The sequence below is a fragment of the Drosophila obscura genome, unplaced genomic scaffold (genome assembly GCF_018151105.1).
Source record: "Drosophila obscura isolate BZ-5 IFL unplaced genomic scaffold, ASM1815110v1 contig_179, whole genome shotgun sequence".
In the NCBI taxonomy this organism is placed as follows: Eukaryota; Metazoa; Arthropoda; class Insecta; order Diptera; family Drosophilidae; genus Drosophila; species Drosophila obscura.
In genome coordinates, this window is record NW_024542766.1 from 1,003,831 (window position 1) to 1,030,933 (window position 27,103).

At 42.7% G+C, this 27,103-nt stretch overlaps 5 protein-coding genes across 8 annotated transcripts in view; 2 read left to right on the forward strand and 3 right to left on the reverse strand.

Moving 5' to 3' along the window:
* Window positions 1-200: 200 nt before the first annotated feature.
* Window positions 201-8,139, forward strand: LOC111072516. Of its 3 annotated transcripts, none has more exons than XM_022364438.2 (6): window positions 201-766; window positions 4,491-4,622; window positions 4,727-5,184; window positions 5,254-5,326; window positions 6,284-7,570; window positions 7,643-8,139. In XM_022364438.2, exons 1-6 carry the CDS (start codon window positions 344-346, stop codon window positions 7,769-7,771), a joined length of 2,502 nt encoding a protein of 833 aa, XP_022220130.2. In that variant the 5' UTR covers window positions 201-343; the 3' UTR covers window positions 7,772-8,139. The 3 variants fall into 3 exon arrangements, with proteins under 3 accessions (XP_022220130.2, XP_022220132.1, XP_022220131.1); XM_022364440.2 differs by lacking the exon at window positions 201-766 and adding an exon at window positions 1,740-1,803 and having other exon boundaries at window positions 7,643-8,138; XM_022364439.2 differs by lacking the exon at window positions 201-766 and adding an exon at window positions 1,762-1,818 and having other exon boundaries at window positions 7,643-8,138.
* Window positions 8,140-9,088: 949 nt separating this feature from the next.
* LOC111072523 (vitelline membrane protein Vm34Ca) lies at window positions 9,089-9,558 on the reverse strand. The gene has a single exon (XM_022364453.1). The coding sequence runs from the start codon at window positions 9,518-9,520 to the stop codon at window positions 9,167-9,169; it is 354 nt and encodes a 117-aa protein (XP_022220145.1). The 5' UTR covers window positions 9,521-9,558; the 3' UTR covers window positions 9,089-9,166.
* A 1,043-nt stretch (window positions 9,559-10,601) lies between these two features.
* Window positions 10,602-11,524, reverse strand: LOC111072522. The gene is made up of 2 exons (XM_022364451.2): window positions 11,375-11,524; window positions 10,602-11,312 (listed from the first exon to the last, which is right to left on the reverse strand). The coding sequence occupies exons 1-2, from the start codon at window positions 11,470-11,472 to the stop codon at window positions 10,940-10,942; spliced, it is 471 nt and encodes a 156-aa protein (XP_022220143.2). The 5' UTR covers window positions 11,473-11,524; the 3' UTR covers window positions 10,602-10,939.
* A 7,671-nt stretch (window positions 11,525-19,195) lies between these two features.
* Window positions 19,196-27,103, forward strand: part of LOC111072524 — a 47,430-nt gene continuing 39,522 nt past the window's right edge. The window contains exons 1-2 of one of the 2 annotated variants that reach the window (XM_041592308.1): window positions 19,196-19,766; window positions 22,431-22,827. In XM_041592308.1, coding sequence (XP_041448242.1) covers window positions 19,367-19,633 — 267 coding nt within the window. In that variant the 5' untranslated portion in view covers window positions 19,196-19,366 and the 3' untranslated portion in view covers window positions 19,634-19,766; window positions 22,431-22,827. Of the gene's footprint in view, window positions 19,767-21,347; window positions 21,465-22,430; window positions 22,828-27,103 lie in introns of those variants that run through there. The other variant, XM_022364454.2, reaches the window with a different exon arrangement.
* On the reverse strand, window positions 24,648-26,675 carry LOC111072519 (sialin-like). The gene is made up of 5 exons (XM_022364445.2): window positions 26,518-26,675; window positions 25,816-26,453; window positions 25,376-25,754; window positions 25,067-25,305; window positions 24,648-24,993 (listed from the first exon to the last, which is right to left on the reverse strand). The coding sequence occupies exons 1-5, from the start codon at window positions 26,567-26,569 to the stop codon at window positions 24,838-24,840; spliced, it is 1,464 nt and encodes a 487-aa protein (XP_022220137.1). The 5' UTR covers window positions 26,570-26,675; the 3' UTR covers window positions 24,648-24,837.

Consider the following 27,103-nt stretch of genomic DNA (forward strand, 5'->3'; position numbering starts at 1 on the left):
CAATAAACAGGACTTCTGAAAACTTGCCAATCTTGTAGAAAATTGATGTATCTATCGGATAAAATTATTTGTTTAGGGCTGAGAGGGGCAACTAGCTAGTAATATTAAACCGAATATTAAAATTGAGGAAATAAGTCGTCGCGTCCATCGGTATACGGTATTTGGCGGGTCTGGCGGTATATTTGATCGAGAAATCCGCGGTCACACTAATCACTAGTTTAGCCAATTTGGCGCATTTAATATGAATTAAGTTAGTATGAACTAAAAACTGTAGCCAACTTCAATATGGAGAGTGTTTGTTGAGTGAATTAAAAGTGTGCAATGAATTACGGAGCGTGGAGACATGGACCTGCAACAGTTTCTTTCCTTGGAGCGCAAGCAATTGCAGAAGGATCGTGAGCGTCTCTCCGCGGCGGCGGCCCAGAAATGCCCCGCCGCCCTGCTAATGCAAAACACCGACTACGTGCCAATGCAATGTCAGCGCAGGGCCAAGGAGTCCAATGAACTCCTGTCGGAATCGTCTTCCCTAGCAACGGGCAACCAAAACTTAAGCGAACAACTTCACTTGGACTTGAGGCGCCTGGGTGGGTCAGACTCGCCGACCGAGGGGAATGCCAGCCCATCCAAATCGACTAAGGAATTTGCGAATCAGCGTCAGCTGCTCGTCGGAAGCGCCCGTCAATACAAATCGCCAGATGTGTCGTCGCGACGCAATTTGGAAAGCGGGCGACCGCTAAGTGAGAATCGCTTGCCAATCCGGCGCACGGTGAGTAGGGGGAGGCCACAATTGGGGATTTGACGAGCACGATGTGCTCCAGAATGTGTGTTGCGCTTCACTGGCGCATCGCCAATTATCTGGAAGATTGCCATAAATGTGCGAAATTCGTTTCTCTACGCCTCGTTGAGCCACTTGAAGAAATCGGAAAACTGAAGCTCTGCCAAATATCTTTCGTAATCTTCTTGCAAGTATCAGTTGCATATTAGATTTCGTAGTGTTCTAGCCTCTGGCCTTCTGTGTTCCCACCTTGGTGAGTCTTCTAAGGGCCATGTCCATCTGTTTGTGGACTGCATGCGCTTCAAACCGTGCTAATGCTCCCCTAACTCTGACCAAAGATCTTCTCATGAGATGCACGTGTGCATCTATAATATATCATTCCTTGGCATGCACATGGAATGATTAAAAAATTACAAAATTTCTATAAGTTACGTTCATGTCTCTCTAGAGATCGTTCCACGTGCAATTAATTTAAATACAAAGCAACTGGAATATTTGTATAATTTTTTAAATCGTTGCAGCCATTGCTGTCAGTTTGTTGATAGATTTAGCGCTTTGGTGGACTTGTTGTTTGCCGCCAGCTCTCCCACCTTTTCACTTTTCAATTTCCATATGCATTATTTATTGGGTTATTGGCGAGTCGTTGCCTGTCCAGGTCCGCATCCTACCTACCCTCTAAGTTTAGGGGCCTGTGATTATGGCGAAATTAGTTGGGCATTTTAATTATTCAGCATTTAGTTGTTTGGACTTTACTGTGCTTTGTTGCGTTTTCGGCGTGGCCTCGTTTCCTTCCGCTATCAATGTTGCATGCCCCATTGTTGGTGGTTCGGTTCTGCTGTTGGCGCCCCTTCCGTGCTCCAGTTACCTGCTGCTGGCTCTGCTGTGGACGAGCCATTCGTTTAATGAATTTACTGGCACCGCTCTCAGCTCAGTTGTAATTTGAAGCTCGTTTGTTGCGTTTGCTTCTGTTTTGGCCTGAACTTGAAATTGCTTTGCATACATTATATTTTGTTTGATATATAAATGAGGTATACATACACGAGGTGAGGTGAGGGGGGCTTGCCCCGGATTACGGGCAAATCAAAACCATCGAACGGAACGGAACCAAATGGAATTGGGGGGCCCTCTAATTGACTTAATTTGGCCATGCCGCGAGTTGACCCAAAAATCAAAGTGACGCAAAACAAACAATGAAAAATTGAACGTTTTCTAAAAATATTCTAAATAACGGTACGGCAAACCAAAACGGAAAATTAGAAATCGCATGATTTGCATCCAGTGGTCTCTTGAAATAATCATAGATATCGCAGACTACCCAAAGATAGTTTTTTGCCATTATATTTAAGGTTTAATGTTCAGGTAATTTTCTGCTCGAAATTTTGTACAGTGGTACGTACAGTCCAGTCCCCTCATTCCCATTCTTTATGTTGCTCTTTTATTTTCCTTTTGGCGAGTGATTTAAAGTTTGATTAGAAATTAGGAGAGCCCAGTCATGCAATTCTGTTGACAAAGTGCCCAGGTGGCCCGAAGTGGCTTTTTGTTCTGCCGACTCACTTCCTCGTTGAGGTGGGCATGGTGTGGAAATCCATGTATGTACAGTACGTGTGTAGACCACGACACACCCAACTGTCAGCTCCGCCTTATGGCGCCTCTCATTAATTGGTAATGATAATGGATTTTGGAGGTGGGACAAAGCGTTAGTTCGGTTCAGAGAGGAGCTCAAACGAATGACTTGGCTGAACTGAATAGTTATTTCAACTACATATGTATATTGTAGGTATATTTAACGCTTGCAAATTTAATTCGATCATAGGTTTCACTTTGATTAGTTATTTCTGATCCAAATACGCAGTTTAATATTTAACCAGCGAGATTATGCCTTTTTAATGTGATCTACAATAAGATTTTCCGATGAGTATTAAATCTCCTTCACAAATGAATCCTTTAGCTAAGTTCATTTGCCCCAAGGGTTTGGCTAGAGGCCAGTTGAACAAACTTCTGAATTAAATGCGGTTGAACTGAGAAACCCGACTCTAGTAACGACTGTGTGTGTGTGTACTCTGATGGTACTGTGAAAGAAAGTCATGACCTGGACAAGGTTGTGAACAGTCAGGGCTTAATTAAGCTACATTTCGAGTGTAGGATAGCTTGAGGTCACACCATCACGAATGAACCATTCAAAATGTATACTCTATGTGCACTCTCTTAAAATAGGGATGAAATTCAATTTAAATTCCATCGTCTGTCCTTGAACTTACGCGTGGCGACAGATGGATCCATTCCAGTTCAGCTTCGACACGCATTTACATTAGTTTTCGCACTTTTTGTACCCCAAATGGCAGAAGCTGGCACTTAGTTAACCCAATTTGGAACTAGCACGCAACCGTACCCAATGAATGGGCGTAGTAAACAGACCCATTGAAGGGAGTACTGTGGAGTACATCGATGTGTGAAAGGTTCTTATGAGAATCCACAATCGGTATTTCTAAGGGGAAAATCTTAATTACATGTAAAATATAATTTGAAAGTGAGTGAGCGTCTCAAGTGAGTGTTCTGTGCACCCCACTGTAGTCAGCTCCTTGGATCGACTGCGTAAGCAGAACCAACTCCAGACTTGCCACCATTTTTGCCCCACCTGAGATGAACTGCGTGACCCGAAATAGCTCTAGACGAGCCACGCCACCCGTTCCACCCCTTTGGGATTTCAAGTCTTCATTTTGATAGTTTCCTTGACCTGAATTAAAGTATTTTATTATGTATGTATGTTGGTTCCCCAGCTAGGGCCGTAAATGTGCCACTCTGAATATCCCTCTTATTTGCAAATGGCTCTTAATTATGCTTGGCTCTTCTCTCCGGCCACTCAAATGATGAACACGTTAAAAGGAGCTTTAATTAAGTGGCCATCATGCTGGCTAATAGAGAGTGAAGCGCACTGCATGCAGCCAATAAGTAGAAGTGGAGCCTACAAGAGCCAGAGCAGGCTGAAACAGCTGGGCCTGGTTGATAAAGTGCCATTGGCTGAGCTACTCTCAGCCGAGCACGGAGAGCGCCTTTAGTCGTGCTACGAACGAACCCTTCGTCTGGTTTATGTTTATTTTTACAACGCGGAACCGAGGTGCTAGGGTATACTTACATGTTATTTAGAAATAATGGGAATAATACTAATAATGTAATTTGGTACTTTAATTTATCTCATGGTAAATTGTTGACGCAACCTTTTGATGGGCACACGAATTATTGATCAAGACTTTATTTATTTGAATTTCTCTCTTCAGTTTTACTGGGAATATTTCCATTCGAATACCCGGCTATTGACTATGGTGTCCGGATTGTATATAATTTTGTTGATGCCATCGGTGCACGCGATTTGCGACGTTTACGGCATAAAAATTATGTGCAAAATGGCAGTAGGCATTGTGGAGTGTTCGCTAGAGCAGCTCCGGCTCCTGCTCCTGCTGAAAGTGTTGCTGACCCCAAAAACAGAGGGAAAACGGAGCTAGAATAATTTGCTGGCTTTGCTGGCCTTATCGGCCATACGAAAATGTACACAAGCTTCTTGCTGGTGGTTAGTGGTGCCGAAAAAAAAACCTAGAAAATTAAGAAAAGAAAGCGCGCGACAAAAACTACATACATATATAATAAATATGGATATACATACATATATATTTGTAGGCCGCCCACTCACATTAGTTGTTTTTTTCTCTTTCCCGCGCAGGATGATATGGAGCAATGGGTTACGGACACATTTTATTCGTATTTCCCCGGCTTTAACAATGAAAATCAGAAACGGCAAACTTATTTGCGTGAGCGACAGCGCGAGAACCAGCAGAACTTTCTCAAGCACCAGGTGAGAGATTGCCGTGAAAATATATCCGATTGTGTGCGGAATGCCTCGTTATGGTAATCAGTGTGAATTTTACGAGCTCGCGACTAATGTTTGTACCATTGCAGATGCTTCATCCGCCGGTCACAAAGCATCAGCGACCGGGACAAGTGAGGAAGCCATCGCAACCGCCTCCTGCTCCAGCTCCAGCTCCAGCTTCAGGTCCAGCTCCTGCTTTGGCTTCCACCCAAGCGCGTTCCAGCGAATCCAGCACAAGCACCTCGAATCACAGCACCACGGACAAGACTGACTTAGAGTTAATTGTAAATAGTAACCCGAATTATGTGCCGCCCAAAGTCCGTTCGACCACCACACGTAACAAGCTGCTGCAGGATCTGGGCCACGTGGAGCTGTCGAATATTGTAACGGGCGACGGGATTATGGAGCGTAATCTGCGTAGCGCCGAGCTGGAGACGGCCCGCAAAAAGGATTATCAACGCGATCTTATGCTACAGATTGAGGAGAAGCGCCGCTCCATCGAGCTGCTCAGGGAGAAGGAGCGTCGACAGGAGGAGGCATTGACCAGGTAGGTTTTTGTATGGATTGTATGGATCCCTTTGTGAATCAGAAATGTTAAATGTATTTATCTGCTTAGGCGTCTGGAGACACAACTGAAAACCATACAGCTAGAGGAGCAATTGGAAAAGGAGCGTCTGCGTATTGAAAAGGTAAAATCAAATTTGAAATTTACATTATTTGCTTGAAGAAACCCAATATTGGATAATAGCTCATGCTCATGCTGTTAATCGTAAGACCAAGCTGCCCTTTCATGCCTTAAATTAAACTTATAGCGTCTGGCTATAGGACACAAGTAGATAGTGGAGCACAGGATTGGTGATCATACAATCATGATCACCTTTCGACCATAGGGGGATTTGGGGATTTTTCTCCGAGCCTCTTGGACCGGCTTTAAGGCGAATTCAAGCTTTTCACTTGAGCTACTTTCACTGGAGGAAGAATTTCCACTAAATAAGTCTACAGATAAGCCTTCAAATGTGCGTTTTGTATACAATTTCGATGGTTTAAATTGTTTACTTATGTCTACAGATATTCTATGAGTCATTACTCATATTATGGGGTTAATCACAGCTCAATACCGCTGCCTGTTGCATATTTATTTGGGTCAGCAGTGGATTTCCACTATATTTTACAATCTAAGCGCCTTATGGCCCACTATTTATATGGGGTCACTCGTTCGATTAGTATAAATCGTACCCATGCCCAATTGGCGTGCCTGTTTATCCCAAAAATTCTCCAGTTCTTCTGGGCTGCTATTCATTTAGTGAACCAGGAACTATTAATATACCTTTTGGGCTGGGCTGGGGGAGGGGAAGCCAAGGGAATATGGAACCTTGAATGTATTTATACAGTTAGATTTTGATGGCGTTTCCTAATATCCGATTAAACTTAATAGCCCTTGATTGGTATTACCATTAGATTTATGATCTAAGTCCTCGTGATACAAACACCGTTCGACAGCCAAAGTAAATTGTAATTGATATTGGAGCATTTGATTTGAGTTAGCCCCGAGTGTTATCGCATCCAGTGGCAGTTGGCAGTGGGCCGTTAATTGAAATTTACTCGACTAATCCGCTCTATATTTATTTCCCTTATTGTGCTGTCAGGCTCGCATCGACTCGGAACACAACCGCTTGATGCGAGACCAGTTGCTGGCCAAGCTGGAGCAGGACGCACAGCTGCTGCTGGTCAAGGAGAGCAACAACCTGGCCGAAACGCCAAGATCGCATCGGAGTAAAAACATTCACAACAGCACCAGTAATATTAGCACCGAAGCAACCGCCAACAAGGTGTATAAATACTTTAGTAACTCTGCACACCACGAATACAGACGTGGCCAGCCGCTGCCGCCGGCCGTTGAGCTGGACTTTGAGCTGCCGCAAATGGCCAAGATCGAAAGAGAGTGCTTCCATCTGTGCGAGAAGATATGCCCGCTATGCGATGAGCCCCTGAAGAGCTACGAGAGCTGCTGTTTGCGTTGCCAGCGAAAGCTGGCAGTCAAACTGAAGCAGACGGAAAACGGCAACGAGAAGCAGACGCAGGAGCAAAACGGGAATGGAATGGACGAGCAGGATCCAGAGGACGACCCCCTGCACAACTGTGAGAGCAGCTATGCGCTGGTCTGCCACAAGTGCGAGCGCCTGTACGCCATGTGCAGCCAGTGCCTGGCCAAGAGCGATGTGTGTCGAGCGTGCCAGCGAGAGCGGAATGTCTGCATGAACTGTCGCCGCAATTTGTGTTCGTTTTGCCTCGAGGAGGTCGCCTGTGGCCGGAACACCGAACGCACGCATGTCAATGAGACGGAGGCTGACAGAGAGCCACATTCGGACAATGCCTTTCGAGTGCTGGAATTGAATTTTGCAGTGCCAGCAGCCAAGGAGTCAACGGCCAGCAACCTTATGCCATCCGACGGGTCGCCTCCCTACTCCGTCAACATTGCACGCAACTCTGTGTTCCATTCCGACTACAAGCCGACGCCTGTCAAGCCATCCTTTGTGGAGGAGCTGCCCACATTTTCGGGGAGTGCCAACGCAAGCCTTGAGCTGGACAGCGCTGACGAGGAGGCCATGGAGCGTGTGCGAAGGCAAACGGATCAGCGCTTATCGCGCTATCTCCAGAACTACGGAGATCTGGCTTCCAAGCAGCAAAAGAAGCTCATGAAGCAGGACCAGCTGCAGCTGCACCGCAGCAAGAGTGAGTCCCGTCATCGTGGAACTCAAACGACGCCGCAATCTTTGGCCAGACGGGATGTGGTCCTGAGGGAGGCTCCGGGTCATAATCTCTCGATGCCGCTGCTGCGTGAAATGCCCAAAATGACGCGCAAGGAGACGGGCGCCACACAGCCCATGAATCCCGGCCAGCGGAGCATCGACAGTCTCAAAAAGCGTTGGGAGGTATGTTTCTTAATATTTCAGCTATCGAATAGTTTGGGAAGGAAAAGGAAAATTCTTATTTGTATTCTGCAGGTGCCTGCCGTGCAAAAGTTCACCGTTTCCACCTCATCGCCCAAAATCCTTACTCAGGTGGGAGCCATCCGCAAACAGTTACAGGCTGCCCGATTCTTTGAGGATGCTGCCGAACCCGATGATTATTGAGGGATTACCAACACATAGAGATGCAAATGATGTCTTCGTTTAGATTTCCACACGTTATTTATCAGAGTAAAACGAATTTAATTTTCTTTGAACTCTTCACCTTTTGAGACATTTGCCATTGCTCGTTTTTGGTTTCGTGGATAACTTATTTAGTAGTTAATGCTTAGTCCTATAGTAAGCTGATTCCAAGTGCTTCGGCTGCTTCAGGCAGCACACTAATTGCATAGGCCATTCGGTTTGTTCAATATTTTTTTTGGTTCTTTTATACAAAAATATTTAATAGCCACAGATCACTGATCACTGATGTGGTAACTAGAAAGTTGCAATTAAACAAAAACTTATCGTGAATAAACATTTTTTAAAGGTTTATAAATAATTGTTATCTGCGTGGGTTTTTTTTTTTTAATTTTAACTTTCGTTTTAATGGTTTTCTTTGCAAACATTTGATCGTATATTCAGTTTACATAGTTATGGCTTTAGTTAAGGTTCATTCCATTTCTATATCTTCCGATTCCATTGACGTCAATTCGTACATCTTCCGCTATCGTGTCGTTACTCATAATAATTTATTCGATGGATTTAAAGTACTTATACAATGAATTTATCAGGCAGTTCGTTGACTCACAATATGTTGATATTTATGGCGATTTTCTAACCAGATTGGGTTTCGAGTTTAAGCAACCCCCATCCCCGTGTAACAAAGATTATTCAACGATTATTGATTGCTTGTTTGGTTGTTGCTAAGTCCGATCGGATTGCAGCACAACTCCCGGAATTCACTTGACCAGATGTACGATTTCGGGAGCGGCCATTCGATAGCTGTCGTGGAACTGACCTAAAAAGCGACCAGAATTTTGAACTCTGCGCTCAGTCGTTTCGGGATAGAGGCGAAGATAGTTCTCCTTTGGATTTAGCTGCCGTTCATTGTAGCACTTGGACTCGATTCATTGGATATGTTAGAGCTCTGCTTGCGAATACAGATTCTTGGATTTTCGCTGAAGTTGGCGCATGGATGGCCATGGTCAATTGACGTTGACATTATCGAAAGAGAGTTGCATTGTTCAGAGATTGATGATTATCGTGACATTGTGGTCGTTCTAAAAACCGACGATGTTGATTCTGCTGTTTGTGGTTCTGCTTAGGGCTGTTGATGCTTCGTAGCTGCCGTGAACGCAAAAATAAATTCTTAGTTTATAATATGTTATAAAAGCAAAAAAAACCTCTTTCTTCTGCCTGTTGCACATGTAAATCTACACGCATTGACTTTACTTTTACCCTTTACTCTTTGAGTACCTGGGTATAAAAAATGAATCGAAATTTTATGTTGCAAAATACAACTTTTATTTATTTTTGCCATTTTCTGCTCTTGAATGCTTGTGGATGCTCATGATCTCATCACCAGTGGACGGGATGGGGTGCGTAGACGGGGGCGTACTGCGAGTAGGCGCCCGCGGATCCGTAGCTTGGTGCCGGAGCACTGCATGGGACAGGAGCCAGGTTGGGCTGGCAGCTGAACAGATAGTTCTTTGGGCAAGGTGGGGCCGGAATGGAAACCGGAGCGGGGGCTGCGTAGGCAGGGGCAGCGGGTGCGGCAGCGTACGCCGGAGCAGCTGCGGGGGCAGAGTAGGATGGAGCTGCTGCCGGCTTCTCGTATCCACCGCCGTAGGCTGAGCCCACGGTCTGCCTCTTCTCGGCGGCAACGGATGTGGCCAGCAGGCACACGGTGGCGATAATAGCGATGAACTTCATTTTGATTGTGTGTTGATTTCTTAGACTGGCTGGAAGCAGACTGCGATGTTCTTCGGCTGGCCCCAACAGCTTTATATGCTGGATAGCTTGTCGGCTGTGGCTCGCGGAAATTGCCGAGTCAAGCAGTGACCCAAGTTTTCCGCTTTACCCAATGACCCCCTCCACTGGCAGAGTCTACTTTTTGCACGGCCAACAGAAAGCGACATTTACAAATATTTCCTCCACTTATTTGTGGGCCACAGAACTTGTCAAGTCAACAATCTTTCAGTTGGACTACCCTCAAGCCAGATTTGCAAAAATAAATTGATGAAAAATTAGGTACTTGGGCTAAAAAAAGATAATGACCAAAAACAGGCGGACTAAAACATTTTTGGGGATTATTGTTCAGCAGTTTACGGAAATATTTATCTATTCAACAGATAACAGATTCAACAGATTAAGTTTTCTGAATTTGTTTATTGAAATTTTTGAAATTCTGGAGCAGAATATTTCAGCAACCAATGGGCTGCCGCTGTCGCCGCTGAGCCGAACGAGATAATGCTGTGCTTCCATCTATCACGACATTTGTAACTTTATTCGAGCGCATAATCTGCCCTACTGTTGCCTCTATGATTAGGGCTTCACGTCGCTAGGTGACCGCAGTACCACGCACCTCAATCCGAGTGCACGAGCTGAAGGATAGCCGCGTGGAGCGTGGAACCGGGATGAGAATAGGCAGTAAATATGCGATAGCCATAAACTGGAATATAAAATATAAATCATCTTCAAATAAAAACCATCCGATTCGTGCCATGCTTAGAGTGTTTCGTTTCGCTGCCCCGCTTTAAAGTTCCGAAATGGGCCATGGTCTCCCAAGTGGAGCAGCAAGTGTCAGTTAACTCTTCGTCGAGGCCTCGTTTTGGCCATGTTGGGGGATGGGCCATGTTGCCCTCCTCGATTCGAGAGCACGTGTATAAGAGAGCGCATGGTGAAAAGCTGCGGCTTTGTGGTGAAAGCTCGGGGTCTAATATTTAAATAAACAGTTCTTATATGAATTTGTGAGTAATAATTGTAAGAAATACAAAAATGAATAATTTTTAAAATGCAGATTATTAATTTTATAAAATTTCCTCTAAGGGTTCTAATGGGGCTACAAAAAAAAGTTCAAAGAACTCTGTGTTAAAATGTTTTGGATTTCATTTAAATCATTAAATTTTTACGAACTTTAAGAGACTGTTTTACTAACGAGTAAAATATTTGTGGACTCATTTTAATCCCTTTATGAAGTATACAAAGTTCTCTACTGCCTTTGGCTCAATTTCATTTGGACTTTTTTCTGGCGATGTGGTTGTTGCGTCCTCTGCCGCCAGCTGCAGCTGCTGGTTGCTCTCTTGGTAATACTTCTTTCTGGGCCTCAAATTGGTTGTACTTTCGATTTCATTATCCAGTTTTTGGTATGTGTCTTGTCTCCTTTTGCTCGTCCTCCAATAGGTTACGGTACACTTGGAGTAGATTGCGTTCCTCGGAGTGGTCCAGCCAATCCAGCAGTTCGCCAATGGTCTTGTCATGCCTGTGCGCCATTTGCTCATCGAAGGGCGGCTGCTTCCGGGTGGCGAACTGGGCACGAAAGACAGTCTGGTTCTTTGTGGGCGTGAGACTGACACGATACCAATGCTGATCCTTAGGATCCTGACCGAGCAGCGCGTACTCAAAGTCCGGTGGCGACGTCGTGCCCTCAGTATCCAGACCCAGCTGATTGGTCGTAGAATCCGTACTGCTGTTCCTGCAGTCAGTTGGTGTTGGTGGGCTTTGGCTGTGGGTAGATTGAGTTTTCTTACTTGCTGCTTTTATTATTTGTTATTTAAGGGAACACACCCCAATTTATTGTATCTGGCTACGTCGGTTGGCAGCGCGTTCCCGCCGCTGGCCAACAAAACGAGGAGAATAATTGCCAGGTTTGGTTTGTTCCACATTTCAACAGATTTCGCTGAGTGAAGCAAATTTTCAACTGCACTTGGTTATATACGATAGATAGTTTTTTTTTATATATTTCTGTACGATGGGCTTCGTGTTCGGCGTAGCAACCGACAATGATTTCGATTCCCCAAAACGGAACTTCTCAGATATCTATCACTCGCGATGGAGCGTCACGTTTGTGGTGTGGATTACAGTCTCAGTTATAACAAGAGCTCGTAGGTGCACTATAGTTGATATTGCGAATCTTAAAAGAAATATAATCAATATAAAGTAATATTAACTTCATCTGAACACACACAAATCAAATCATTTAAGACAAACTGAATGTCAAGCAAAAGGTACAGAAAGGAAAATCCACCAGTTGCATGCCGTTCGTGAGTGCAAATAGCCACAGACAAACACTTCAAGTGTTTCCGCATCTGCAGACACAATTCAATGGGAATTTGAACAGTGCAGGTCCAATTACTACAAACCGGGAATTCGAGAACTAAAAAAGAAGATCGGTCACGGTTTCTGGGTTTAGGGGTGAGGCCGATTCGATCAGTGGCAGTGTGAAAATTAACTGCACAAAGATATAGATTAAGATATAGATCTTTTAAATTGAAATTATATTATATCTTGGGTGGGTGATTTGAAGATTTTCAAGGTACTTGAGTCCCTCACTTATTCCCAGATAATAAAAAGACCCAAAGGCATGAGGTTAACTTACGAGTATTCTTACTTTAAGTGAGAAGTTCGCTAATGAATAATAGGTTCTGCTAGAATAGTTACATTATTTTCCATTCGATTCAATTCGAAGCTCAATTTTTGCATATTTTAGTTGCGTTTCGTTTATTTTCTAGCGAATGGAATTGTGGCCTCTTGAATTTGTTTGGGGAAATGCCACTTACCAAAGTCACTTCCTGTCTGCTTTCTCTCTTCTCACCTGCCTCTTTTGCTCTCTCTCTCCCTCTGTCTCTCTTTCTGTGGGGCTTCTGTGGCTCTCCCACTGGTTGTTGCAGCATTGCCAGCAGGGGGAAAAGCTATTATCAGTGAAATTGGCGACCTTTCTAATGTGGGTAAACTCTGAAGGATGTTAATCAACAAAACTACTTTCACTTTGGCACTGACCCGCTCTTTCACTGGGCCTGCGCCCTCGGCGGCAGCGCACTTTCTCTCTCTCTCCTGCTCTCTCTCTCTCTCTCGGCAGCAGCTGGAGCAGCACAGCTGTTGTGGGGCCTTTGCCGATGCCAAAGCCATTTTGCGCGCGCACTTTCCCAAGGAAAAAGGAAACCCGAGACGCATATCACACATACGCATACGGTGGTACGCCGAAAGCAACTCTCTGGTCCTCTGGCTCGACACGACTCGACCCAACTCTGCACACTCAGTAGACAATCTTTCCTCATTTCGTTAACACACTCACAGCACAAAAAATCAAACCAAATACAGAAGAAACAGCAACAGTAGCTAAAACAAATCCCCATAAATATAGTTAAAATATACATATACCTACATATTCGTAATTCATCGTGCAAAAATATAACCTAAAGAGCTTGGATGTTTCTGTGTGTTGTTATCAAAATAAAAAGTGTTAATATGTTAAATAAATTAAACTAAATTCAATTAAATTATATTAAATTAAATGCCGAAGTGCGTGTCAAGTGCAAATAGCAATATCCTCCTCGTCTCCTTCGTCGTCATCTTGTTGTTCTTGTGGCTGTCGTCGCAGTAACTTTAACCGAATGTATGTAAAAAAAATGTATCTCTTATCAGGCAGCTTCGTTTATGCGTGCCACTTTAATGGCAAACAGCCAGAAGCGGCCTGATAAAATTACCCACTAGAGACGCGGCCAAACTGCGGGAATTTAACAATTTCACTTTTCTTTTATTTTCGCTTGTCACCGAAATGGCTCACTTCTGTATCAGCTTTGTGGGCTGAGTAATTGCAGTGTTTGGTCCCCAATAATATTCGTATTGAAACTTTATAGTCAATATAATTGATGGGCTCTGTGTCAATTATTTCGGACTGCTCTCAGTGAAGGATACTTTGGTGCTGAGTTTGTTTGGCCATCGGATCGGATTCTGTTTCATTGAGGGAACTCTAGGTGAAAAATAAAGTTATTTGCGAGCCACACACATTTTTTACGAGAAACTGTTGCAACCTGAGATGAAGAGTATAACAAGAACTAGTTGCGTCCTTTTTAAATAGCTTTAAGCAATCACAGGTGTGGCACGATCTACCCAGAAATTATTAAAATTTGGACAATCTTTGGTTAACATCTTTTGCGTGGTACTACATACTCGTATATTTAAATATTTAAATGTTTATTTGGTTAGGAGGGGCTGTGTTAGCTGTGTTGGAGTTTGTTTGTTCAGTAGGTGAGTACTTTAAGTGTTTGAAAGTTTTCCTTTCGGTTTCGGTTTAAGGCTTCTGGTATTATCTAGTATTTTTAATTTAATTAAACTTGTTCAGCGGCCGTCCGTACGTCCGTAAGTCCGTTCGTTAGTTCATTCGTTGCCTGCGTGTTCAAGTGGCGTGTAAAGCAATTTACCAACCCACAAACTTTTCGTTGCCGCTGCCGTTTAATTTTTAGCGCAAAACAAATAGGCAATTCTTTTGCAGGAGCCAAAAAAGAAAAAAAACAACAACAGACTCTGCGAACCAGAAAGTCCTTCAGAATGAGCTGAGTAGAGTTGAGCTTCATCTGAGTTTTCGTTGAGTTAGTTAAGCGAGAGAAAAAGTTTTTCGCCTGCCCATTACTTTCGCTTTTTGCACTGCAGTGTTCTGCTTGCTCCTGTCTAGGTCGAGTCGGGGGCCCCCCTTTAGGTGTGTCTACGGTGTGTATGGGGGCGCGGACTCGTCCTTCAATAATTTTGCCGTTAGCTTCACTCTTACACAACCTCTGTTGGGGCTAGCTAACTTGCTGCTCAGACTTTTAACATTAAAACTGTTGAGATACGACGCAAAGAGCAGATACAAATGTACCTATATAGCATGGGAGGGGAGAATTTGTGATGAAGGTTTAGCAGATTTTATAACATTTAATGAATTTATTTATATTTTGGCTTTAAGTATTTGAGAACAACAACAACAATAATAGGTAACTTATTGACTGGCTTGTTCTCAAATAATTGTGTGTTTATTGTGTTGATTTTATATATGTTGAATATTTTAATTGGTAAATAAAATTTACTTTTGCCATATTTATGCTGACTGAAAGCACTTGAGAAACTGATTGTACTTATAAATATAATATGCAATCGTTTTGAAAAATATTCGTGGCATGCTCATCTTTGATACTCGTAGAGATTCTAGGATTCAAGAACTAACGTAGAACAATCTGACACTAGAGTAGCATCAGAGGGCGGAAGTTTTTTAGTGTTTGGCCATCGGCCATGTTGATAGAGTTTGTGGGTGCGTGACGTGTGGGGTGGTTGGGTGCGCTTGAGCAGGAGAGAGATACATAGAGAAATAGAGACAGAGAGAGGGCGATGGGTGACTATAAAAAAAGGCGACCCACTCGGTCCGGACTCCGGAGTCGTAAATTGTTGATGTTGCTGTTGCTCCTGCTGCTTGACTTGTTGTAATGAATATAAAACTGGCTTTTAACTGCCCTGCCCTGCCCTCCACTCTGGCCTTTTATGCATGTACCAAGGTATTGCCAATTCCAGTTCCTGGATTGTTTTATAGCCTCCACCCCTAGGTGGCTTGGTGGCTTTAAGTCAGGCCAAAAGGCCTTCGCCCACTATTGTGCCCAACAAGAAACTTGTTGAGGCACAGTCACAACTCAGCAAGTTGTATGGTCTACATACAGTTTCTTGGCACACCATTCATTGGCTTGTGGATAATTTTTAGGAATCTTTTTTCCCTCTTTCTTATGGCTGGAAATGAATTCGACATTTCACTTTTGTAATTTTTTGCCCCAGTTCCTGTTTGGCGAGTTGGCTCCCATTTGGCTTTTTCCTCACTAAAGCAACCAGTGTTTTGCATGAGATAAGCAGCTTGACCATGGCGGTCTGAAAGTCTGAGGTTCTCCATCCATGGCCCAAGGACAGACTCGTACAGCTCGTCCATTCCAGGCGGCGGCACGTACGAGGACGAGGCGTGCACAGCGAGATGATAATTTCGTTGAATACACAACTCGGCCCCGACTCGCTCTGCATAAGCTCGTAAGGCGGAGTCGGGGTCGGGTGCTCTGGGAGTGCTAAGTGCTGAGCTGATATGCAAAACAGATATAAGAACGGCTCTCGCAAAGGCCAAAACCGAACCCAAGCACACACTTGAATGAATTAAATCAACAAACCTACTTGTAAGAGAAAGACGAAAAATAGCTACAGCAAAAAATTCAACAACTTCTTAGACATGGTGAGAATTTCGCTATGAAAAATGTAACAGAAAAACGATAAACAAGTGGATGCAGCTCGGATAGATAGGATATACTTATCTGGGTTTGATAGGACTTGGTTTAGTCTTGAACAAACATATAAAACTACAACTTGCTCTCATTTGGTTTTCGAGCGATATTTCCGATCTTGGTGGCTAAGACTTATTTACATGCCCATACGACTCGGCAGCTACTAAATTTCCTGCTCCTGACAAAGCATTGTTTGGTATTTGGTTTAATCCATAACAAGTGATCCATAAACTATGTAGAAGTATTAAAGAAAACTAAATTCCAACCTTAGACCGTAAATTCCTCCCAAACATGAAGTGGTTGATCCGGATGATTGTCGTTTTCGCGACATATATGTTTTTAATTTGCCATTTAATTCGTTCGTCACAATTTTAATTTTGCTAAATACCAAATACTGCCCGTGGCAATGTCGTAACCCATTTAATTGAGCCGTGAACGTTGTAAAAATGTATAAACATCAACCGAATTCCTCCCATTTATTCAATCGCCCAAACATGAAGTGGATTGTACTGCAACTTGTCGCCCTCGCTTTCCTGGTGCTGGTCCAATCAATTGAGCAACCGAAAATAGAGCCAAGAGTGATACCGTCAAAAAGGTGCGCCAATCCTCCATTGCACTTGATAGACTATTGCCACAGGCAGGCTTTTCTTTACAAAAAAAAAATGCCTTAGATAAATTACACGAATAAATATATTTAAAAATGTGTGTGTTTTGACCTTTTAATTAATCATTTAATACATTATATACTATATGTATATACTGCTACTGCTTAAATTTTTCATACGTACTCCTAAGTCAGCGACAAGTAGTTTCTTAGAACCATCTCTTTATTGGCCAATCATTATTGCCCATGGAAGAAATACAGCATATCATAGTAGCTACCCCAGAGTAAGGGGCCAACAATGGGCTGAGGGAACGATCAATTAACATTTCGTTGCGTTAGGGCTTAAAGAATTGGCATTAAACCGTGACTGGAAGTAATATGTTTAGTATATCTGCCGGAACCAATTGAAATGTCTCAGTATTGTCAAAAAGCACTCATGCGTGAACGAAGTAAACGTATAAAAGCCAACGGAATTCTTCCCTGCGTATTCAATCGCCCGAAGATGAAGCTGGTGCTGCTGCACCTTTTCGCTTTCCTCACTTTCCTGGTGGGGGCCCAAAAACTGAACTGCAAACCGCCCAAAATTGAGTACTGTAACGCCTGCCAAGATCCCAACATTATATCAGAAACGGCGCTGAAGGAATGCAAGCCCGGCTACCATATAGTGGAAGGGTTCTGCCAGACTCGGCAGTCAAGAAGATCAGGCAGGAGAGTTTGTAAGGACGACGAGCGGAAGACTCCTGATGGAAATTGTCGAAAAAAGATGAGATATTTCAAGCGTTGTCCCCATATCTTGGAACCAAAACGCAACCGTAGAAGACAACAAAATTAAGAGTGATTAAATTAGCATTTGTCTTACAACTACAACCCTATATCGAAATGGCGTCAAAGGAAAACGAATCACAAGGTCACAGCTTACATAAGTATAGAAATATTGGCCTCAACCTTCAAGTATAATTTCAATTTAAATAGACCAAACTGTTCCCAAGATTTTACGTTTTACTGATAGTGTTTTAGAAATTCAGCATAGTTATTGTACATGACTGGTTTTTACCACACAACATTCTTGAGTTGATTTAAATCCATTTGGTGTAGGACTCTTCCAGCTTCCACCCCCCATTCTGGTCACTTGTTTGCCTTCTATTATAGACCCATTGACAGACACTAAGCTGAAAGCATCGAATTAGTCAACTTGATGGGAAATACGAGTATGCTATATACATACGTATGTATGTTATAAAAACGTAATAATATATTGTGTCTCTTTGCCAAAGAAGGCTATAACTTCTGGCTTTAATGCGAGTGGCCAATGCCAGAGGCAAAGGCCAGCATGAATTTGTTTCAAAGTCATTTCGTGGGCGTGTTGTCCGCGCAAGGCAGAGGATGGGGCCCATTCACATATGGGTGTGTGTGTTTGGGACAGGGAATTTCGGTCGGGCCAACGCCTGAATGTCTCAGCATGAAGTGAAATCCTTCTAAATTCCTAGAGGTCTTTTACTAGCAACTGCCAAGAAGGCAGTGAAAGTTTATGCGAAGTCCAGCAGGCAGGTGCAGTTGCAACAGCATCAGCGACAGAAGACACAGAAGGCACATACCGAAAAAAAAGGGAACCAACAACAATCAACGACTTGGCCTGTACACTGACTTCCCGCTGCTGGCTCCTACAGTTGTTGGTATAAACAAGCCAGGAACCCGCGAACGGGGCAGCTCTCCCGAATACACTGCGCGCGCACTCAAACGAAGAGAAGAGAGACACATCCAGAGAATCAGAGAGATTGTGAGAGAGTGAGAAAGATAGAGAGGGGTCGTCTTCCCACAGGACCTGCGGACGCAGCTGGTTGGCATCCTGTCACCGCCGTTGCCCATTAGTATACAAAACGGCAGCGAGTCCATCGTGTATGCCACACAACGGCAACAGGACACAGAGGCACCAATAAAAGGAGCGCTAAAATTCGCGTCAAATGAAGTGAAAAGTGAAAGTTGGCAAAAGTTTTGCAAAAATTTATTCCTCCTTTCCGCAAGGTGGGCCAGGACGGCAGAATTCCAGGCTGCCAGACTGACTGACAGGCCTACGTGGCTTTTCTATGATATTTCACAGCTAGATTGAATTAAGCGCGTTGGCTTCGCGTTCTCTGTCGTAACGAACGTTGGCCATAACGAACTTGCAATGCCACAGCCTTCCGCAATGCGAATCGGGATGACTGCGTGATTAAGTCAACTATTTTAGCATAAACGGAATGTTCATGGCCAAGAAAATGAACTACTGTATGTATCAAGTTTGTGGGTTTAGTAAAATGAATTGAGGCTTGTCCTGGGATGACTCTCTGGGTGTTCAGGGCTAATATTATTGTAGGGATTGGTCACAACAGGCAAAAAAACAATGAGAAATTTTCAAAGTAATATAATTGGGATTCTTTTATTTTGCGCGTTGGATTATTCAAAGAATGAATATTCACAAATTCCTCTGCTGATAATGGATTTTTTGCCATTTAAATTTCCATATTGTTGGTGTCCGAGGGACATGCCACGCCATGTCCGAGTGCCCCTCCTTTCTGGCTGTTGTTCTTCCTCAATGACCAATCATTTGCATTCCCTTTCAGTCTGCGCTGGTGCTTCAATTTTATGTTTATTAACCTCTTTCGGGCCAGCAAATGTTTGTTCAACTTGGGCTAACTTTAACTAAAGTTTTCTCTTTGGTATTTTTGTTCGCATATTTTTTGTAAATTACCCTGATGAAGGAGAAACCGAATTTTGTGCGGCCATGAAATCCGCTGACTTTGATAACAAACTATAAAGCGCACACGAGGATATGCAATTGTGAAACTGTGAAAGTGCAATCAAATAAATTACCCAAAAGAAAAGTACCAGCGGAAAGGTCAACCGTGGAAAATGTGCATACAAAACTGCGACAACATCAAAATCTGCGACACTAACGGCAGCGACCACGACGCCCAAGACAAAGTTGCCGTCGTCGAGGGTGGAGAGAATAACGTCATCCATACATCCGACCTGCAGTACGAGAACTTTAAATTAAAATTGCAATTGCAGTCCGAGCTGAACAGAAAGAGGCAAAAGCCAGTCAAAGGACACAAATTGTCAAACTTTAAGATTCTTATGTGCTGTTGCTACTTCATCATTATAGTCCTGATGATTTGAAGAACTGCAATTAAAACTACATACACTTCTACGTCTAAAAACTACAAGCAGACACAAACTGAATACCACATGAAACAATTATAATAGAATGCTACATACATATATTTTAATCTCGGCCCAACTCTAAAAGCAGGTAAAATACAATGCAATTCTATGCATACAAATATATGTACATATGTACGTTTGTTCTTCTCCGACAAGCACATGAATAGGAACACTCGTACCTATGTATGGTACATATGTATGCACATATTGAATATTACTTTTATCATAATCGCTTGTTGCTATTATCATGCTCTGTGCTGTATATTCCAAGCTAAAATTGTCAGTTGTTCTGTTAATTCGTTTCTCTGTTGCTCTCTGCTCTTTTGTTTATGTCCGATCATGTCCGATCCACGCATTCATTGCTAGAAAAACACCCATGCACCCACATTCTGGTAAGACGACTCACGCTCTCGCGCTCTGTCGCTCTTTGGCTCTCAGGAAAATGCAAAACAAGAAGTAACCAACGGGAATTTGCTTTACTGCGTTGATTGTTTGTTTTTTTTTTTTTTGTATTGGCTGCATAGATTTATACTAAGTAAGTACCCATTACTTATTCAGCTAAGCCGCATTGGGGCTAATTTACTGAGCAAGGTTAACTAAAAATAAATGAGACCCAGCCACCACTTTACCATTAGTTTGTCTGCTTTAGTGCCAATCTGTGCTATTATTTATCCAATTATTTAATTTGCTGTTTTGTGTGGCAGTTCGATTTATTGAAATTAGCGCTAAATTGATTTATGGCACAATATGTTAGCGCCGTCTATGCACGCATTACGCATACGTTCTGGCCTCAGCTTTATTTGTTGTCCTGTTCTCCGCTGATTACTCACACGACGCGTGGCACATTTCATGAAAATTGATTTTACACTGCGACAAAGCTCAAAGTACACTCATGTACATACACACATACATATTTACATGTGGGGCTGAAATGTGTGAGCGTGTTTAAAGATACCCTAGAAGAAGGTATTTCGATTTAGTAAAGTCGCAACTATCCGAACTATCATCACTATATAATGTGTATCAGACGCACGATCGGTCAAACAAAAATTTAAAACATTAGAAAACTCTTGTGTTCAAACAATCTAGTGTATAGGAACTATAGTAGTACCCGTAAGGGTAGCTAAAACATGGACATCTACATAGAAACCAAACAAGCTTTTACTTTGATTTTCAATTCACATTGCTGACCTACATTTCGGACATGTGTGGGCGGGCTCCTATTGTTGTTGGCGCAGTTTCTGGTCAGGCCACAGGTTTGTAAAAAAAATAGGAGAAATATGGCCGGCCGCAGGGCATAATTTATGTGGCATGCAAATGCGTTTACGGCCAAGAAATTCATTAATCCAGCGAGTCGCAAGTGTTTAAATATTTCCCATGAATAATTTAAGGTGCATTTAAATTTTGACGAGCCCCTGAACGGTGTGGCAAATAATTCATTGTGTTTGGCCAAAGAAGAGCACAGCAAATGAAAATGGATTGGTAGAGAGTTGTACGAGTATGCCCATTTAATTGAGTATGCACATGTGCATAGACGTCATATTGGTTATACAGGCATGAAAGCACTCAGAATTCGACAAAACAATAACCCCTAAATTAGCTTCAAGAATACGCACACACGCCCGAACCCATTTTTGGTTTTATGTTTAATGCTCTCCCATATATGTAGTCGTACTCGTGGAACGCCCTCACATGCTGGTCTGCTCGTAAATGCAAAGGAATGGCGGCTGCTCCTTCACCGATATTGTCAGCTTCGAATTTATTTTTATATCATCGGACTTTATGGCTAAAGTTAATATGCAGTTCGCGTGGCCCCTTCAGCACCGGGTTTTTACGCGACTTTAAATCCTTTTTCTCGCGTAGACCAACGCTCTTATGCAAGCCACTCCACCACTTCACAGCCTACCCCAAAAAAATAAAATTCAAAATTCATTGAGTATGTGAAAAACGTGCATTAAATGCTTCCAGAAAAAAACAAAATATAAATTGGGTGACTCAAACTCAAGACCTTATGTTCGATGTCGTATGGCTGACAGGCGATGGCACAGCTGTTCCCACACAGACAAACAAAAAAGAGGAAGGAAAGTGTTGGAAAAATATTTCCAATAAAGCACAGTGTCCACTGGATAAAATTAATGGATAGATAAGATTTTGATAGAATTGTTGGCCAGGAACTTCAGGGATAATCATGAACAGTTTTCCGCGTCCTTATTGTTAATATTAAGCTGAGAAATGTTTGTAATCTCTATAAAGGCACCAGAAAGTAGTATTTCTCTGGCCTAAAATTGAAACTTTGGTGCCACTGTGCAACACGATGCCTCTTTTCATTCAGTTTACACACAGTCGCATATCTATGGATGTGCTTTGCCCTTGTCTGCGTAACTAAACCCTTTATTACCCTTTATATATTTATCTAACCGTACACAGACAATGTTGTATGTATGTATGTATTTACATAGTGTGAGTGGATCCTGTCAATTTGTTGCTGTTGGGGGCTATGGCTATGGCTATGTCTAGCCATTGTGCAATCAAATTGTTTGGTGGGCGTTGCTTTTGGGTTAGCGGCGCTTACGCGTGCATTTACAACAAATTAGATGAGGGATAATGGGTATAAATGCTTTTGGCAAGGTCGTGGAATTGCTTTTGGGGAAATTAGGGTACGTGTATGTGACTAGAATAAGGATACATACCAGTGTATGTATACATATATATATTAGCTAATACGATATATTCCTTTCTTGTCTACTTTCAGCTACGAATCAATCGATTGGTGTCAGTAAAATAATCCATCAGCTACCTAAAACACGTATATGCCATGCCACGTATTGTCATGTATCTATCCAATAGAAGTAGCTGCTATATGTTAACGCAAAATATTTTCACATTGAGCTAAAAAGTATAGTGAGATGGTGTGCGTGTGTGCAAAGTGAATTTTTTCATCATATCCATTGGAAATTCAGTTTTCAATTGTGTGCACGTGCCAGAGCCAGGCAAGTGAAAAGCTTTCAGCAAACCAAACAACACAACGCAACCGGTAACACAATGATAATTACCACAATTCTCCCGCAATGAAAACGAAAAATTGAAAACGGCCTCTTGTGGACAGTCACGGCGAATGGCGCTGTTTATGAAACAATTGCTGAATTAATGTGAGTACTATAGCAGGCACACTGCTCGTATTGATTTTTATTTTATTATTCTTCAATCTTCCACACAAACTGTCTATTATGGCCATAATCATATTAGCCAACAATTTGGTTATCACGTAGTCAAGGCATTTGTAGGTATCTAGACAATAGTTCCAATTATCAACATTGATTGGTTAGCAGGGAAATCCAATTTCTAGACCAACAAATGCATGATGCTTAGAATTGTTGTAATTTAGTTAAGTGAACATTAAACTAATATTCTCACACGTATGCTCCATTGTAATGCTAGAAATCTTAGAATTTCACTAATTTCGTACCACTGGGCGTATGGGTAATGCATTCTCGCTCATGGCGCATACGCCCTGTGCGCCACTCGACCGAAAATGTTTGACAAACAACAATATTAAATGGCAAAGTAAATTTGGGAAATCTGTTGACTGACATGCGACAATTGTCCCAGGGCTGGGCAAACAAAATGTTTCAAAACGGAAAATCATAGTCAGTAAACAGTCAACAGACCCGTGATTGTGACTGGGCTTGTGTGTTGACTTGTGTCCTGTTTGCCCTTTCCTGCCAAACCTTTGTCAATAGGAAATCCAATTTAAAATTTTAAACAAGTCCGGGTAATTGTTTTATGGCACTCGGAGGAGCCACAAACAAATCAGAGCCAGAAAACAACCCAAACTATAATCACAAGATTTATGCGAACCACTCGGCGCACTGAGCGGGCATTATAAAGTCATAAAGAATGTCAGAAAAAAAAGAAACAGACGCTACGCGATGCTCACTCGGCAATTTGGCTTATCGAAAAGCCAATAAATAATAAACCAAAGAGCTCGTTGCACGGTACATGAAAAGTAGATCAAGATTATGAAAGAAGGAAAACTTTTGTTTTTCCTGTTGTTTTTTATTTTGTTTCCTATTTTCCTGTCAAAACCATACATGTGTGTGTCTCACGTGGTGTGTGTATGTGTGTGTGTGGGACATGTTGACACTATTTATGGCATATTTGTTGGGCACATGAAAAATTCATCTAATTGGCAATGTCTGCATATTTGATCACACTAATGGAGGCCTGTCAATTGGGGCCACCAAAACTAAAGGCTTTGGCATCTCCATGGGAGATTCTGTTGCTGACAGCCCTGTGATTAGGGTATCACGAATTATATTGATTTTTTTCGAGTCATTTTAAACTGGTCGGTCGGTCGGCTACTACGGAGAGGTCAGGAGGTCAAGTTTGACAACTTCACGCCAAAACCAATGACATTTACACACAATTTCGTCTGTGGGTAACAAGGTCGAGGTCTTCCACTGCAGATTACTCACCGAAGTATGGCAGGAAGGGTATGCTATGGCGACGAAGACGCAGTCGTAGACAGAGACGAGGACCAGGTTTGGCTTTGTCAGTGAAGTGCGTTAATTAAGTAATTCGCCTGGTCACGCTTACCTCTCCCCTACAGAACGGGACACACCTTAAAAGCGGCCGGTAGGCTACGACTGGGTGAAAATCGATTTGCTTTCACTTTTACCGTTCGTGTCGGAGCCACAAAATAAACGGTCTTCTCCCTGAAAATCGATGCCATTTTTAGTGCGGGACTATTAATTAAATGCTATAAAAATATATAAACAGTGCGGCGATCACATTTTAGATTCCTTAAGCACGAAGTATTTATTTCAAAACGTTTTCTATAGTGCAGAATGTAATTGTAGGTGCATGTTCAACCTATTTATGCAGTTTAATTTTGGCTTGACTTTAGATTTACTGATTATATATTAAAAGGTTTTGATTCAGTACAACATTGATTTTATTTATTAAACATAGTAAGTTCTATAGCTAGGATTCGGGTAAACATAACATCACTAGTTCGAAGGGAAAATCGTCTTCTTTTGAGTTGTCATTAGTAGGCGAATCGGTTCGAAACGCCAATTAAATTTTACGAATTTTGAACAGAATTTTATGAATATTAGAAATTTTGAAGGTGCCTTCGCGCACCGTAGATGGAAATTTGATTATTTATTCTTGTTTTCTTCGGGCTTGTCTTTTTTTTCGTACATGGGATCATAGGGTTGAACGTCAGCGCTTCCGATTACCCAGAAGACGATGGCCGACAATGTCAATATTATGGCAGAAATCCAAAATACAATACGCCATTGAGTATTGTTTTTCTGGATAGGGGAGTAAGTACAGGGTAGAATTTGAGGGTAAAAATACCAGATTTTGAGGGTTTTGTATACATACATCTGGAGTAATAAGTCCAATTATGGGAGGAGCGAATAGGCCTGTAAAGGAGCCGAGACCGTTGATGACAGCCGTTATGGTGCTGGAGTAGCTGGGACTTATATCCAGGGCCGACAACTTCTGGCCAGCATAGTACATGCCCATGGTAAACATGGATATTGTGAACAAGGCGACGACAAGCGCCTTGTTGCAGCCCGCATACGAGGCAGCTATCATGAAGATGCCAGGCAAGACGGCGGCTGCGTAGGGAAGCAATGATATAGGATATACGATGTGGGATGATCCATATACATATAAAGTATGACTTACACAGAAGTGTGAATAGTTTTCGCACGGTGACCAGTTTCAGCTTTTCCTTACGAATAAGCCAGTCAGCCACAAGGCCACTGATTATGGAAGCTATCCACATGGCGATGTAGGGAAGGGCGGTGGCCAGTCCATTGGAGCGTATGGAAAAACGAATTACATCGGCCATGTAGAGGGGCAGATTGGTAACCATCACGTAGTATCCCCAATCGTGGCCCATCTGACTGATGATCAGGCTGAGCATCGGGATGCTGAGCATCAGTGGCTTCCAGGGTATTGCAGGCTTATCCTTATTGACGTTTCCAACTTCGTCGGCCAGATACTCGCGCTCCTTGGGCTTAATGAACGGATGGGAGTACGGGGAACTAGTGCAGATGACGGCCTATGGGAAACAATAATTACTCTGAAATTTACATTTACTTTAATTTACTTGAAATACTTACAAAGATAATAAACCAAATTACTGACAGAGTTCCGAATACATAGAACATGACGGACCAGTGAAAGTGATGCAGGAGCATGCCGGAGCAGGCATTGCTTAATATGATGCCCATTGTACTGCCGCCAAAGCACAGGGTGCCTAGGGTGCCTCTCTCCTTCTTCGGGACCCAAGAGGATAGGAGACCATTCAATCCGGGAAATATCGGACCTTGGGCAATGCCCATCAGCACACGAAGGGTAATCAAAGCGTACGGTCCCCAGGAAATGGATGCGGGGCTGAGGAGTTCACAAATCCCCGTCACCCCCACGCAGAAGGCCACCACCCATTTGGCACCGTACTTATCGGCCAAAACGCCTCCTGGCAAATGGGAGATAAGGTAGCCAAAGTAGAAGCTGCCTAGGATGAAGCCCTTCTCAGTCTCGCTCCACGTGTATATTCCCTTATGCACCACAGCGTCTTTCCCCTCCTCTTCCTGTGGGCAAACGCCTTCTGGCAGCTCGTCGGTAGTATTCTGTTTGGTCTTATTTGATACCGCCAATATAGTGATGGCATGGGACAAGGACACGCGACAGGTGAAGGTGCAGATGAGGCTGAAGAATCCCATCAACACCAGCACAACACGTTGGGGCATCAGGCAGACTGCCCGCCCCATGGGTGTCAGAATACAAATATGCAATAATGTTTTATCTCGCATTGCACTTACCCTTACTAACTGATTTTCCCCATTCTGGTCTGCTGTCCTCTCGGTGATCCATTTCGGGTATTCTCGTGACTTCTCTGAGAAATTTTCAAAATGTAAAAATTATTTGTGTGTTCACATCAATAGATGTATCTGTTGTAATAATTTCCTAACTGCTTGAAATGGAGTTATACTTTGACACCAAAAAAACATCCTACTCGCCCTAATGGATTTCGGGGTTTATATAGAGTTTGAACTGGCTTCTGACGATCATTACCAAATGGGTAACAAATGCGCACCACTGAATAGCTAAAAATAAAAACCAACTAAAGATGTATCTAAGGGGATGTACAGGGGTGCATAAATATGTATATTAAATTCTTCTGTATGTACACATGTAACAGCCAGAAACAGAGCGTAGGATTAATATTTGGAGTGAAGAAAAAAAATGCTCCTGGCTACACTTTTATTTCGGGCTTCCCATTCTCTCTCGCACTCTCTCTTCCTAGTCGGGCAGGATATAGACCGATCTTGCAGTAGTAGTGCTTCCAGAATATTTATTTAATAGATATTTTTCTGCTTAGCCCAAACAAATTTGCCTGAAAAATTT